The sequence below is a fragment of the Anas platyrhynchos genome, chromosome 9, assembly GCF_047663525.1.
Source record: "Anas platyrhynchos isolate ZD024472 breed Pekin duck chromosome 9, IASCAAS_PekinDuck_T2T, whole genome shotgun sequence".
NCBI lineage: Eukaryota > Metazoa > Chordata > Aves > Anseriformes > Anatidae > Anas > Anas platyrhynchos.
The window spans coordinates 5,261,298-5,277,471 of NC_092595.1; the positions used below are offsets into that span (position 1 = coordinate 5,261,298).

Below are 16,174 nucleotides of genomic sequence, written 5' to 3' on the forward strand. Positions count from 1 at the left end.
TTCAGCGAGCCGCTGTCTGTTTCACGGAACTAATGGACACAGGTGTTTACCTGAGCGTTGGGATCAATGTGCTGAACTGCCTGGTATTTGCCTAAGTGTGCAGCAACGCCCGTTTACCTAGCTAATTCATCAGGTCCTGTTATAGCATGTGAAATGTTAAAGGAAAAACATTCAAAATTTTTGCACTTCACCAGATTTTTGCACTCTTTCAGCTGGCAATCAGTGTCCCACTATAGATTTTTGAAAACTATGAAACAAACATACATACATACATATATATATATATATATATATATATAAAGAACACTAACAGAGCAATCAGATGCATACAGCCTTAAAGGTGTCAGTCATTAAATCTTTAAATGAAAGCAGATGCGGACTGCCAAATTTCCCTGGTTTACCCTCTGCCACCCTTCCTGCAGGAACGCAACGGCAAAGCAGAGTGGGTTCCTCAGCAGTGCAGCTGGGAGCACACAGCACAGGCTGATGAGCAACATGAGCGCGGTGTTTGGTCGGAGGCAGCTCCTGACATGGAGGCTGTGACTTCCAGCTGAGCACACCGAACATTTGGGAGCTCGTACAAGAAGGGCTGGTACTTGCTTTGAGTCTTGCCATCCGTATTGGTGTCTCCCCAGGCAGATCCTTATGCGAAGCACCAGCACTTACTTCTACTTCTCATCAACGTTGACCAAAAAGCTGCTTCAGAAGACACTTGTTCCCAAATCCTTAGGTTCTCCCGGTAGCCAAGCACTGCCAGGCCCAGTGCAGGACTCAGACAGGCAGCTAGGTGAGGCTGCTGTTGACTTTAGAGCTGAGGGCGGCTGCGAGCAACCTGCCCATCCCAAACCCATGCGGTGCCGCCTCGCCCAACCTCCTGACAGCACGGGACCTCTTCCCTGAACAAAACCTCACGCCCACCCTGCCGGCCCCGTGCCAGCCAGCACTCACCTGGCTCCTGAGCAGCAGCAAGGCCACCATACGCCGTGCTCAGGGGCAGGACACGAGCGGCAGACGCGGCCGCTGCTGGAGCTGCCGGCGGGCAGTGGGTGAAGGCGGGCGGCGAGGCGAGATACACCGCCCAGCCACGCGGCATCGCCCGCCGCCGCCGCGGCTCGCAGCGCTGTTTCCTGCTGCCGGCGTCACTTCGACACTGCACCGAAACACCAAAATGCGAGCAGCTCATGGCCTTCCTTTTTTTTTTTTTTTTTTTTTCCCCTCCCTCTGGATAACAAGTTCATTTTTTTTCGTGTGCTAAAAGTAGATAGAGGGCACTTTATCGCAAAGCGGTGAAAACAAAATGTACAATGCTGCTGCAGAGAGCCCTATTGCTTGCTCTGGCTCAAAACAGCCCATCCGGTATGAAACCACTCTCCTGTTTCAAATTTGCTAAAAACGTTCTGACGGGGTCACTTCAATTTTATTTATTTTTTTTTCCTGCTGCTTCTGGTGCCTGCCTGGTGCCAGGCAAGCCGTGACCGTGCAGTCCCAGGAGGCTTTCGAAGAACGAGCTGGGGAGAGGAAGTGGAAGGGCACAGCTAGGTACAGCCTGCTGGCTAATTATTTCATGTACACGCTCAGCATTGCACGTGACGTTCGCTGAAATTGCAGCTTTTCAGGGAAGAGGTACGGAAGATTTGTGTGGTGTTAGGGGCAACCTCACCACCTAACATTTGCTTCGCTGAAATTCAAACACAATGAGGCTTCCCTGCCAGCGGCAATTAGAAACAAGCATTATCTGATTGCTTTCTACAGTAATTGTGCTTCATTATTTTCCTCCTGTGAGAGACAAAGAAATATCACAAGCGGAGGAGGTGCTGGTACCTTTCACAGATACGCTCTTGGCAAGCAGGGGTATTTCTTACAAGCTCTTCAGAAGTGGTTGATGTGAAGTTCTTGAAAAGCTTTCTCTTCTTCATTCTGAATCGCTTTTCCTTTCCACCCTCCAGCTTCTGACGGTGCCTTTTGTCAGGCTGTGGTGGCTCAGGGTGGGTTTCTGCTGCGGACCCGCAGTGCCCCGTCCTCCTGTAGCTCCATCAGCAGCGGCCTCGGAGGCTGAGGCTTCCCGGGAGAGGTGCAAGGGATGCCCAGCAGAGCCAGAGCACGTCAGAACATCACAGCAGGCTCTGGTCTGCCGTGTTCGCGTTAGTCCTTGTACCGGAGCGAGTGCTCAGGTGAAGGTCAGTGCTCATTCGGTAAGCTGTTCCGTCACTGAACAGCTTAAGCCCTGGCTGCCTTGTTTTGACTGGCCTCAGACAGGGAAAAGTGCCGTATGCTTGAAATGCCAGACTGATTTTTCACTTTTGGAACCAAAATCCCCACTGGGGAGACAACACTGCTCGTTACCCAATTCCTTTGATTTGCTGGAAACCAGTCCTGAGCTCTCTGCTCTGCAGATGCCAGACCGGGACCTTTCAGCTCACAGACAACATTCTCTGGTAGCCGACTTTCAGGAGGCTCCTCCTGACTTCAGCCGCAGCCCTGAGCGATCAGCGCTTTGGAAACAGGGTTTTACAAAGATAATTGTGAAAGGCACAGCCTTGACTTCTGATTTCAGTACCAGAGATGACTTCAGGAGATCGCGGCAAACACGCAAATGAGTTTGTTCAGGGCGGTGCCGCTATCCGTGAGGCGGCGCTCACAGCGGGAGGCGGGAGAAGGGCTGCTTTTAATTAGCAGCACAGCCTTGTTAAGGAACGGAGCGCGGTGCTGAGTCACATCACGTGGAACTGCAAGGAGACTGCTTAGAGCCCTGAAGTTACGTCCTTCCTCCTAAAATCCTGCCCAGGACAGTTCCTGATGAACTGGGGTCGCACCACACGCTGCGGTGTCTGAAGGCCGAAGAGGAGGAGGAGCAGCGTGCAGGCCCACACAACGCCACAAGGCCTCTTCCCTTCTGTCACTCACTGCTGTCTAGCAAGGAGGAAGCCTTTTGAAAGATGTGGCGGAGCCAGCAGGCCTCGTTTCCTGGTCTGGGGAGGATGAGATGTCTTCTGGGAGCTGTAGTTCCCAGCAAAGATGAATTCTCAGCCTTCCTGGCGAGCCATGCTAGCAAAGCCTGCGGCCTGGGGAGGCTTCTGCTGCTCTGGTGCCAGGGAAAATAGGTTGAAATGAAAAGAGGCATTTGTACAGGCAGCTCTGCTAGCAGAGCCTGGAAAACGGCACACAGCAGTGGGAAAACCTGAATGTGCTGAGGAGCATCAGGACACCAAGGAAGAAATTTTCTGCCTCAATGTGAACAGAAAAGGGGTGGTCAAGTTGGGATTCTGCCGCCAAAGGGAAGCCAGCTGTGGGGCTCCTCAGGGGGTACAAAGTCTGCTCGAGGAGAACACACTGACCTCCCACAGAACCAGGCACAACCAAGCCCTGATGGCTTAAGGGAGAAGAAAATATTCTGTCAGAGTCAAAGCAGCTCCTTTTTCACAAAAAAGAGGTGGAGAGCTCAGACCTGAACCTCTGCCTGCCGGGTGGAGAGCTCCTCTGAGTGCTGCTTTGGAATAAGAATGAGGCTTCAGGGCAACGTGTGCCACAGAACTGCCAAACAAACTGCAGATACCGCTAAAGCAAGAGCCTGGTGGTACAAAAGAAATACTGACAGAAGTGTACAGCACTTGGTTGTGGTTTACAGAAGCCACCGCAGTGTTTGCAAGCTGGTAGACGTGGAGGAAGTGTTTGTAAGGACGACTGCAAAGAACTGAACGCAGTGTGCAATTCGGGGTGATAAACCAAAGAGGGGACACCAAAGCTTCAAATGCTGTTCTTGGAAACCAGGCTTGCTTAAAGGGCTCTGTACACACCGAGCTGCTTGAAAAACAGCACTCACCTACCCTGCCCTCCTCATCTGGGGTATAGCATCAGTGGGAGCATCACACTTACAAACCCTAAATAACTGGAAATAATAATCCCTGAAGACAGTTCTGAGCTGAGTGGGGCTTTAGGACAAGAAAGGCTGATTGATAGTATCTCGTTCTTAACTATTTGCACATGTTGGCAGTAAAGCTGAGTGCTTGGACATTATTTGCCACTTTTACAAGTTGAATTATTATTATTATTAGTAGTAGTAGTATATTTTTTTCCTCAAGCAGCACGGTACTAAGTATTTCCTCAGGAGCTTTTTTTTCTAGTTAAAGTGGAGAGAATTGTAAAGCAATAAAAAGCATACCTAAATTAAAAACTTATTTTCTACATGAAATGTAGAACGTATTTGCTAACTGATACTGACAAATACTCTGAAAGGAGCAACCTCTATGTTTAATGCTGTAATTCCTATACTTCTAATCCAGAACACTGATGAACTCTTGGAAGATGGATTTAAATCTGAATCCCCACAGCCATCTGGATTGACCAGGTTGACGTAAGTCTAGACAGTAACAGTAACATTTACTTTTTCAAGAATAAACTGCTTGGACCTCTGGTCCTCCTTTCCCACAGCCAGCAGTTTCTCTGGGCTCTTCAGTTTTTGGGAGGAAGACATTTTGTGTTGCAGGAGAGAGATGAACAAAACTGCAGGGAAAGAATGAGAAGGAAGAGAACTGTGATGATAACGATGAGCCCAGAAGCACCCCTAACTGAAACATCCCCTTTCTTCAGAAACCAGAGCTGGCCACCAAGGGTTTGGGTGGCAGCAGCAGCCCGGAGAGACTGGGACAGCTCTGGGCACGTGGGCTGAGCTGCTGCCCAAGTCACAGCTTCAGGACAGCCACAGCTGACCCCAGGATGTCCCTAGGTAAGGGACATGCCAAAGCAGGGACAGCAGTGCCCTGCATGGCCATGAGCCCTGATCGGGGTCTGGGGCTGAGCCTAGGAAGCCACCCATTTGTGCTGATACGGGTTACCTTTATACTGTCAGTATAAAGGTAATCTTCACGCCATGAAAGCAGCCCAGTGTCTGGCTTCCAGAACAAACTTTTGTGTTTTTGTTGTTGCTGTTAATTGTACTATCCAAATTGAAAGTTATGGACCTGATTTAGTGCTGTTAGGAAATTTGCTGACATTATTAGTCACACCAGCACACAAATGACACAACTTAGTAAAGAATCAGCTATTGCACCAGTAATTCTGCCTGCCTTTCCTAGGAAGAATCTGTGTCACGTATCCCATGACACCATCCTGTCATGTAGCTTTGCTGGGGTCCTGGATTTCCCAACCCTGCGCCATCTGCCCCCAATTTAAGGTGAATTAAGTGATGCTGGCTGACCAATGATTCAGCATATCATCTCAGTGGCAACATTAAGGTTGGATGGGGTTTCTGCAACCTGATCCAGCAGAGGATATCCCCACCCGTGGCAGGGGTTTGGAACTAGATGGTCTTTAAGGTCCTTTACAACCCAAACGATTTTATGATCCCATGATTAATACCTTCACTGTTCAACAGAACTAGTGGTGTAATATTATAAGTGCAAAATGCACCGGAGCCTTACTAAATCTTCATTAAATCCTTACCAGGGCTTGGGAAAACCAACCTGAGCAAGGCTCTCTCCTGCATTGGTCTGCTGGAGGGAAGAGATGTATGAGGAACCCCAGAATCCACGACCTTCAACCTGCTCCTCTCCAATGCGGTCCTTCTCTGCCATGTCCTGATGGTGCTGAGCAGGAGGAGCCCAGGGACTGGAGATGTTCAGCAGAAATAATTGGTGCTGATCGGTGCGTGGGGAGCTCAGTGCAGCTCTGATGCTGAGTCTAAGGTGCGAGAGGACAAGCACAGCCGTTCAGGCTGACCTCCCAGACACAGCTCACCTCTTTGTCCCAGCAGCTGGCTTACAGCTCGCCTCGCAGAGCACACCTCATCAGGCTGTAAGGGCTCCAAGTGATAATGGTTCCTCCGTCCCTGCTCAGGAACCAGCCCACCCAATTACACTTTCTGCTAGGGTTATTCAGCTTTCAAAGCTGAGTATTTCTATTCCAACCTCTACATGCGGGATCTTGTTATGACTTCCTGAGCAATACAGAAATGCACTTCCACCATCAGATATCTTTTTCATCTGCAGAGGCTTGGAAACCCTGCTTATACCTGCTGCCTGCGCACCAGGCTGCATCGCTTAACCAATTATTAATCTGTAGCATGCTGAGTTCACGGCGCATCATTCAAGGGGGGTGTTTAAACTCAAAGCATTGATGTGCCCTGTTGGATGGCTGGATGCAGGGCAAGCAGGGCTGAGCTGTGGGACACTTGCCCGTGGCTCATCCCAGTGGCTCGGGGACAAGGAGCACCCAGGCACACCAGCTTGTGGTTGTGCTGTACAATGAAATAGTCGCCGAAAGGCTCCAGCTCTGTCTTTCTTTGATAAAAAGGCAGCCAGAGAACTGCCCTCTCCCACGAGCCCCAGCGCTCAGCCTATGAGATAATACAGGCTGGCCTTTTCTTTGCAGCTGTATTGTTTTAGTGCTTGGAAAATAGCAGCAGCCTGAGCAATGAGTCATCTGTCACTAGATGGGGTTAAAGTAATTTCCGTTTTCTGTTGCCATGGGGAAATCAACGTCCTAAGATTTGTCCTTTCTCCCACTCAAACATGTGGGAGTAGAAAGCTTGAAACCCAGCCGGGCTAAACAGTTTTTAATTTTTTTTAATTTATTTTCCCCTTATAAACAAACTTCCCTCCATGGCCTTGCAGCTGTCAGTCTGTTCCCGGAATCGTCCAGTTAACAATGTCATTCCCCTCGGATTGCAAAAAATCCAGAAGCAGAGTTTAAGTAAATATTTGACATAAATATAGGAGCTGCTTCGCTTCGCTTATGTCTCTGCTGCTCCTAAAGTTTGTACGTGTACATTCAAGGGGGTTGTAACCTTGATACTGCAGGAATAAAATATTATTATTATTATTATTTTAAGTAAATTCAAGTAGCAGATCCCCAACATCGAGAACAGAGTGAGTAACAGAAACAGGAAAGAGGAAATAGCAGTAAATACCGTTCGGAAGCCTTGCTAATGTATAGCTTATATGAGTAGCAGCACAGCAACATCTAGTGTTGGTCAGGGATATAGCTGCAAGCTCTCGGCGTGCTCATTAATGGCACTTGGATGAAATCCGCACCTGGGCAAGCGGCTTTCCTTGGCCCACCGCAGCACCATGCAGCACAGCCTCAGCTCCACACCGTCTCCTTCTGCCCCGTGTTTCACACCAAGCCCTTCGTCACGCTCCGTGCCCCCGTCTTTGTCCCCCTGCAGAAGTGTGGTCATCTGGTAATGCTCTCCGTCTGCCCAGAGCGTTAGGAAAATTACTGCGGTTCTATTTAAGAGCCAACACAGCAGACCTACAGCTTTCAAAGCAGTTCAGTGCGACGGTGGCCAAAGCTGAAATTTTATGATCTGAACTGAAATTTTAGCCCTCGGAACTGGGCTTAAGAGAGTAATTCCCACCCGACAGCCGGTCATGTTACTGCATTGTGAAAACTGGGCCCAATTAAACCTCACTGTCAAACGTGTAGAGAAATGAGCATGCAACGCAAGGCTGCAACGCCAAGGCGACGTGTCAGAGTGCTGCATTTTCCCTCCCCTGTATCACCCTGGGAACGCAGGGATCGCTGTTAGGCACAGCTTACCTGTGGGCAAACTGAGTGAGGGTCACGGGGAGCCCAGCGCTGTGTTGCATGCAGACACTTCTTTACATTTAAAAGACACCTGACATTCAACGTTGAGTTCCTTGATAACTCTTTGTAGATACACATTGTGGAATAGCACTAGTTTTGATTAGTTAAGTTTGGCTAAACTAGGTTTAGCCTCACATTAGTTCAGATTTTTAATTTAATCATTTTTCGTGACTTTGCATTAAACTTCGGTAGTTTTTCCCCATACAAGCAAGCCCTTGTAGGAGAAGGTCACTGATGACTGTAAGTAAAATCATTTGCCTCCTTAGATTACAGCTCTCATTACATGGATTCTGCTTCATCTTCAGGAAAATAACATCCTTTGGGTTTTGTCAAAGAAAACATCCATGAATGGCTGCTTTCCAAATCCAGCTCTGTCTGGCAACACCCTGCAAACAGATTTTTGCCACGTTTAAGTTCATTACATGAGCTAATTAGCATGGCTGTGTAGGTGCGTGGAATGCACTGGGGGAGAGGCAGAGTACAAGACTCCAAAATGCTGTTATATAATTTGTTACGGGGACACACCTAGTGAAGGCAGACCTGGATCGCTCTCAGCATGCTTTTCAGTAGGATTTTGGGAACGAGAAGTCGGGCAGGGGAAAACGAGGACATTTGTGCAGAGGCAAGGTCGAATGCCACCTTATTTTTGTAACTTAAAAGCACATCTTTTTTTTTTTTTCTATACTCACATCTGTTGCTTATATCTCCAGATAAAACAATTCATGAAAAAGTCGGTGACTCAAAGCAAGGACCACATACTCGTCAGCTCCACTGTGAAACTCGTTCCCTAATGAAGAAAGAAGCGCAACTTCTCACTAATAACAAGCAAATAGGGATTGTTAGCCGCTCTGACCATGAGAAAGGCATTAGGGTGTCTATTGGAAACACTCAGGCAGAACAGGGATCAGAGCTCTGCTTCATGTTATTAAGACATTCACACCGCCCTAACCAAATTAAATGGAGAGCTAAGTCCCATAAAGCTATTAGGCTCTCTTTCTTCCTTCTGCATGCATGAAATTACATTTTAAAGCTACGTGTGATCTTTCAGAGCCTCCGAAGGGGTCAGGCACTAGGCACATCTGGCACGCCGATATTTTCATTCAGGAACATGAAGTCATCCTCCAAGCTGCATTCCTGAGTCAGTAACGTGTAATTTTCCACATGTCACTTAACTGACTTGCACATTGAACAGAGATTAATATTAATTCAGTAGAAGCTTGCGCATATTTAACAGAATTGAGAGCTCTGCTAATTGTGTTTTAATTAAACTAGAAGGGGAATAATGTTTGATAGAGAGGGTCAGCGTTACTTCACTAAACACACTCCCCACAGGCGGCCACGCTATGCCATAAATCAGTTCACCAGCAGGGTGAATTAGGTATTGTGGGATCCTGAGGGGCATAAATTCAATGGTAAAGTCACCATTTGCTAAAATTGCCACTCTCCGCCCCTGCTGTCAGGAGAGGACACCAACACCCCAGAGGCCTGGGGAGCCACCAGCATGCCCGCGGGGTTCCAGCTGGTTTACCCCAGCTGTGAGCAGCTCATCCCAGTCCCTTGTAGCTCCCTGGGGAGAAGAGGTCTGGAAGGAGTGTGCAGAGTGCCTTGGGGACTGTGTGTGATACAGTACACACCACGATTGCTTCGGCTCTTGCAATCAAAACATTTGCTGTTGCAGGTAGGGAGAAACAGGATTCCTGCGTGATGAGCACTGGGAGGCACCCGCTGCTAATCCCTCTGACATAAAGGCCTGCCTGCCACCAGGAGCAGATCCGAGGCCTCCAAATGTCCCTGCTACAAATGCTTTCACTCCAAAATAACTCCCCCTGGGAAGAAGGCGGTCCTGCTCAGGACGTAGCCATGTCCTACAGGTGCTGCTGGCACCGAGGGTGCTGGTTTCATGCTGGCTGTGGGCAGGTTCAGGGCTGGCAATCAGCACCCTGGCTGCTGGCAGCAGGTTTCTGCCTCTCCGTGCTGTGAGGTGGTCTGTCCCCCAGGAAGGCAGGTGAAGGACGAACTCAGAAACCTCAAAATGGGCTTTCTGCAGCCAAAAGCAAAGGGCAATAACTGAGATTAAATAAAATAATAATAATAAAAAAATCACATATTCCTTGGGGTGAATGGGCCTTCTTTAATACACTGCAATACCGCCTGTTTCTGTAGGAACATCTGAAGATAAACAGCACAGTGCTTTCTGGTGCCAGGTAAACAGCTCTCACATGCCATGGCTACAGTCTCTAAGGAGCTTCTGTTTATTAGGAAACGTCCTTGCCTTGGCTTCAGCTGCAAACCCTCGCTGTGAATCCGGCAGGCAGAGGCTCACAATGACAGTGAAGAGCCTGTATGAAGTTACCAGAGGGATACTTATTACCTTTGGGACTATAAGTGGTTTTTTTATGGAATTTTTTCCTGTTTTTTCTTATAAGCCTTTGTTTGTTGGACAGAGTGTTTGCCTCACCAGTCCCATCTGGAAAGGAGCTTTGGTAGGCAGAACAAAAGCTTTATCAAAGATGTCAGTGATGCTACAGAGACTTAAAAAAATCAACTATGTCTGAATTATTTATTTCTTAGCTCCTGCAAACTCTTTTTAAAGAGAAAAGTGCATGGAATTACCTGAAACTAAAGCGAGAGGCTCCTGGAGGCTCTTGCTAAGATTTAAAGCTGCAGCAAATATCGGCGTATTGATTATTACCATGGCCTGCTGATGTCCAATTTCCATTTACAGAAAGTCTGAACTTCCTCATTCCGACCCAAATTCAGATTGTTAAGAATGTTTAAATGTAAATTAACAACCCCAGGGCTATACTGGTATAACTTGAGATCACCGTTTAGCTCTTTGCTTTGGTTCATTCCCCAAACTTTGGCGTTTCCCAAGTTGTTCTAAGTGACACAAGGCAAGCACAACAAGGCTTACGGAGCAGAAGCCGAGGTAGCCACAGGTAGCTGTGAAATTCTCCAAGAGCACACCACATGCCTGCTGCCTCCTCGTGGGAGACCTCTGCAAGGTGCCCAAACGGATCAGGTTTTTGTGACAAGGTCCTGGGGTCCCTGTGGCAGTGGGTGAAGCTGGCTCAAAAAGGGGGTCAAAAACGATTTAGCCACAGGGTTTTATAGTCATTTATTCCTGCCACACGGCTGGTAAACCACGCACCAGTTTGTTATTTTCTTTTTAACCCAAAAGAAGAAAGCAAAGACAGCCCTTTCATAGCACTTTCCCTTCTGACATCCCTGATGTGCTCGTATCAAGGATTCAACTACAGCACTTTACGGCCTGCCTACCCTTCCATCAACCTTGGGATGTTTATTTGGCTTCAGACATCGCTGTCTGCAGCATGCTAACAAGAACTGCAGGTCTTTTAGCGCTGCTATTTGTTTACTGAAGACATCAAAGCCTTTTCTCTCCACAAGCAAAAGCCTTCTTTGAGCCGGCGCAATCTGCAAACAGCCACGCAGCACCAAGGTGTGCTTTGTGCAGAGCAAAATAAAGCCACGGAGCACTGGAGATATTTCCCTATCTGAGGCTCTAAATTTAGCTCTGCTTCGTTTCTCATTCCTCAGCTCCTCAGCCTGTTTGCTCCTCACCAAGAGCCCTGCAGTCTCAGCAGATCTCCCCACTGCCAGCCTCATGTTGGGCAGCAGAACACAGCTGCGAGCGCGGTCCGTGGCAGCGATAGCAGCTAATCTAAAACAAATATTTTGTAACATCTATGAGCAAATTCATTTCCCCGTTTCGCTTTGACAGTCAGGATGCTGTGCCACGCTAATAGAAGGCAATTTGTTGCATCAGGCGAGCAGCACACCTCCAGCTCCCTGCTTGGATGCAGGCTGCAGAAGTGACAGATGTTGGCAGCAAATCAAATAAAATCTGCTGAAAATAATGCCCTAAGAAATACCAGAGCATGCATTTTATGGCTTTCCTAGATGTGCTGAGGCTATTTTAAGGGCAAATGAACTCCCACTCCTTTGTGTGGTTAGGATTGCTCCTTGTATGGAGCACCAGGCAGTGCAAATATCGCCTCTTGTGTACCGCTGGTATTTGCAGTCATACTCCAAGCACTGACTAGCCCCAGATGGGTATCCACCACCAGAGCCTCGTGGCAGCTTCCAGAGAGCATTAAGCATTGGCAGCGAGCCACAGGAACCATATTCATGGAGAACAACCTGGAATTTCTCCATGGAGAAGGACCTGCCAGAGGGTGCCAGCAGCCCAGCTCCCTCAGCAGCTATTTCACCAGGCAGACTCCGGCTCGCAGAAGATGAGGGCACGAGGAAAGGAGGCCAGGAAGGCTGATGAGGAAGGTTTTCAGCCCACGAGGAAGCTACTCAACCCAATCTGTGCTGGCAGAAGGTTGCAGAGCAGGCAAACGCCCAAGGCTTTCCAGGAATCAGGAATGGCAGCGTGCAGGGTCAGAGATGGTCGGTGATGCACATCCACGTGGACAAAGTCTATTTAATGAGAAATGCTGATCTGCATCTGCTGGGGAGGGAGGTTACTTTGCAAGCACCTGGCTGTGGCTGTCAGTACATGTGGTCGCAGCTGAGGAGACACCTTGCACAGCCTGCTCCTCGTGGCAGCTTCGGGCAGGCTTGAGACCTGCTGCACGGTGCGTGGAGGAGAGCAGAGACAGAGCAGAAAGGTGGCAAGAATATTGATTTCCAACAGCTCTTAACCCTGAAAGCACCAGGAGAAGATGCAAGGGGCAAACACCACACAATCTGCACTAGCTTTAAGCCCAGCGAGCAGTGCTGGTACAACAGGGTGCAGCTGAAGAGGAACACAGCTGTTGAGACCACCTCGCTTGACCTCGGGTGCTGCCAAGCTTGGGTTTGACATCTGGCTTGGCAGGGCTGGGCTCACAGCCTCCCAGGGGTGAGGGAGGCAAGGAGCAGCTGTTCTCCAGGCCTGAGGTCCTCTTGGGTTGGGATCGGGGACACGGCTCCCTCGGTGACACTGCCAGGCTGTGCCTCCAGTCCCAGCACTCAGGTGACCCCTGCAGAGCACTTTTAAAGTCCTGCCTTAAGAAATCAAACAAAATGGCAGAGCTGTAAAAAAATAAAATAGTTTCAAGCACATCCAAGTTTGGGATTGAGAGTAAAATTTCTTGCCAGAGAATTTAAAACAAACTGGAAACTGATCATCTACTCATTTAAATGATGTGCCTGGAGCTAAACCAGCAAGGCTGAATAATCTCTGTGTTGCTTTCATCCTTCTTCAATTTTTTCTTTGTTCCATCAGCCACATGTGCGTTAAGTGTAAATTGAAGGGCTCTTAGCTGGAAAAGCAGATTGTGAAAAGGGCTTGGCCCTTGTCTTATAATTCAGCTTCAGTATTACAATTACTCTTAATAGCACTCTTATTTTGTTGTATTATTTATTCTGGCTAGAACCCTCTAGGATCTCTTGAAGACTTTTTTTTTTTCCTGGTAAATTTAGCCAACATCCACTCATGAATCCAGATGTTTCTGCTTTTATCCACGGGAATTTTATGGTATGGATATGCCAAGATTATAACTTTAGGCTCAGCCTCAAGACAAGTATTCTTCAAATTCCCTAAATCATAAATGGAAAGTGCCATGAAAAAAACCCTGGGCCCTGATGCATTTAGTGTGCCAGAATGGAACTCAAACTGCAGGACAACATTGCTCAAGGTCCTGGATCCGCGCTGATACTCTGCGGCATCGCCCCAGCACTTCCAGCCCCGAGCGTGCCGTTCTCCCTGTCCTCGTACACGGGCTCTTGCTTTTAGCACATCTTCACTTCTTTCCATTCACCCTCCTGAAATTAGGAGCTAGGATACATGTGGGTCCAAGATGCTTCCACTGGAAAAAAGATTACTCCCTGGAAGCCAGAGCGACTGCTGGTGTATTTAAATGAATGAAAGGCTGCCTGCTTGTGTCAGCCCACCCTAAGAAATGCAGATCCTCGCCCCAGTCAAAACTGGTTCTGAAAGAAGGGCAGGGAAGAAACATGCCCTGCCCCAACGGAGACCTGGTAAGCAACCAAGTCTCTGCCTTTGACAGCACTTTGTGTGATTAACTGAACCCAAATAAATTCCTCCCGCAGAGTGTTGACAGCAGCGTGAAGCAGACCTTAAAATAATCCTGATAACCCTCCTTGCTGCGCTGCATTGCATGGGGTTTCCTTCAGGCACTCCCATCTGTGGTATCTGGGCTTCTTCCCTGCTCCCTGTTTTTTTTTGGGGTGAGAGCCCTGACTGCAGGCACAGTGGTGGTGTCAGTGCCAGCACAGCGGCTCAGCACCCCAAGGTAGCTCAGGAGCACAGGAATTGCAAACAGAGCTGCACAAAACAGTTTGCGTTGGCTTTTCGGCAGCAAATAGCAAACCTCACCTGCCTGTGGCCATGCTGTACACAGAAGCACGTCGCAGTACGCCTGTGACCACAAAATGCTGAATTTTAGGTTCTTCCCCAAGGAAGCTCCCAACTGGTCTTGAATGCACATAGCCACAGCCCTGGTTCTGCCGCTGCTGTGCCTGCTCTGAGCACTGGGTGAGCCGAGGGAGCTTTCTGTCCCGCTGGTTGGTTGGGTGGCAAGCAAGGGGTGATGCAGAAGGAACACCTCCAGGGGCACCAGGGAGACGCCAGATGGAAGAAGAGAGCTCCCCTCCCAGGAGCAGCCAGTCGGTGCTTGCTCTAAGAGCATTACTTCTGTACCTGCACAGCCGCGGGATCAAAGGAAATTCAAATTATTCCTAAAAGCTCTTCTAAGGCTTCCCCAGCACGGAAAAGCCTCTCGGCTGGCACAGAGGACTGAGCTGGCTCCACAGCAAACCCCTCCAGGGCAGGGACGCGCCAGGACAAGAAGGAGCCACGAGAGGCAGGGTGCCGAGGGCTCAGCACCCGGCCAAGCTCCCTGTGCAGAGCGGTGGCATGGCTGCACCGAGCCTTGCAGGGAGGTTGTGAGCAGCAAAGCTTTTCCACCCCCTAACCCCATACGTGACCTCAGCCATGCCCAAACCCTGCTGGGCAGAGCTGCTCATGTAGGTGGGAAGCTCAGCTCGAAGTGCCAACAGCGGGTGCTCCACATCCAGGAGGTGGCAAGGACCAAGTGCTCACCGATGGGCGATGCTCCAACATCAGTCCCTGCGTGTAACCACACATTTCCCCCATCCACAGGCTGTTCTTGCCAGTATCCTCATCCTTCTAGCTGACAGAGAGCAGATGTGGAGATGCCTGGTACTTTTATGCTGCTATTCTATATGGTGTCACATGCAGGAGGCAGCAAGGGAACGGCAGAGTTAACGTAGGAAATCCATTCAAAGGGAAATGTACTTTTCCTGCTAATATTTTGGATCAAATGTGCTGTGCAGGGCTTCCAGAGGGTGCACATTAAATATCCCAGCAGCACAGTAGTTCTGCCAGTTTCTATCACATTTTCTGTTTTATAATGAGGAGCTTTATTAGTAGTCAAGCATGCAGCTTAAACTTTAAAGGCCACCCACTGTACTTATATGACAACTGTATAAGTATACCTGCTCCAATTTATTCTCCTAATATTTTAGTAAAATGTTGTCTCATTGGCTTTGCCCTCCCTGTAAAAATCCACATTTTTCATTAATAAGTTCATGACTTTCAAGCTACTAAGTTTTCCTTACCATCACATCTCTTTTTGGACACAAAAGAAAGGAATATAAAAAAATATAAAACCCAGATTTTTTTTTCCAAGCTGGAAATGAAGAAATACAAATATATTAAGCTCTACTTGAGAGGTTTCAGTGTCTTTTTTTAATTGTCTCAGCAGGTCACAAAGCGATAAAGTGCTTTTGTCTCCATTTCAGTGGGAGGCCACAGTTTTGCCTTGGGCACACGGAGCACCATGGGCTCCTCAGTGCAGTTTGCTGTTGCCATCCCATCTCTTCTCCCTGGCCCATAGTGCTGCTACTCGCTTGCTGGGATCACTGGGACCAACCACCTGGGCAGTCCTGGTCCCATTCCCCTACACAGCCTTCCCAAACCTCTGCAAAGACCCAGTACAGTCAGAGCAGTACCACCTGGCCCTGCAGGTCCTGGACACGTGCTCAAGTCTGGCCATATTCTGCACTGCTTCTGCTGTTGAGATCAAGCTCACAATGAGACTGCTCCAGCTGGGACACTTAAATGTGAGCTGTGATGGGAAAGGGGGATTGATTGTCCCCATAAAGCTGTAACAGCCAGGAGGGTGACAAAGATGTACAAGGACAAATCCTGAATGCATTTGCACCACATCTGCACTTCAACACCTGCCTTGAAACTATGTGCACCATTCCAGGTTTAAATAGCTTTATGGAATAGCAATTTGTCCTATTTTACCCCTTACATCCCAGCATCATTCCAAATAAAGGGACACAACTGTAGCACACCTAGCTAGGGCCTCTGATTTTAAGAGCTGATCAAAACTTCATGGAAGTTACTTTGCTTTTGACATTAAGGCAATCAGAACATGAAGATTTGCCTTTCTGCTCTTCCTAAGAGCTGAGAGCACAGCACTGGCGTTAACACACGGAGCAGACAGAGCCAGCACCTACGTGGCAGACGAGGTGCCCAAGCCTGTCACTGCTCAGCACACATCAAGCCACAGGCAGCAGCATCCTG

At 48.6% G+C, this 16,174-nt stretch overlaps 2 protein-coding genes across 2 annotated transcripts in view; one reads left to right on the forward strand and one right to left on the reverse strand.

Moving 5' to 3' along the window:
- Positions 1-1,138, reverse strand: part of PLD1 (phospholipase D1) — a 58,627-nt gene extending 57,489 nt beyond the window's left edge. The window contains exon 1 of the mRNA XM_038183503.2: positions 949-1,138. The gene's annotated coding sequence lies outside the window, so the exon portion shown is untranslated. The remainder of the gene's footprint in view (positions 1-948) is intronic.
- Positions 1,139-9,831: 8,693 nt separating this feature from the next.
- TMEM212 (transmembrane protein 212) lies at positions 9,832-15,750 on the forward strand. The gene is given in 3 exon segments (XM_072042527.1): positions 9,832-10,133; positions 15,438-15,520; positions 15,522-15,750. Coding segments are annotated over 3 exon segments (537 nt in total). The 5' UTR covers positions 9,832-9,908.
- The last annotated feature ends 424 nt before the right edge of the window (positions 15,751-16,174 follow it).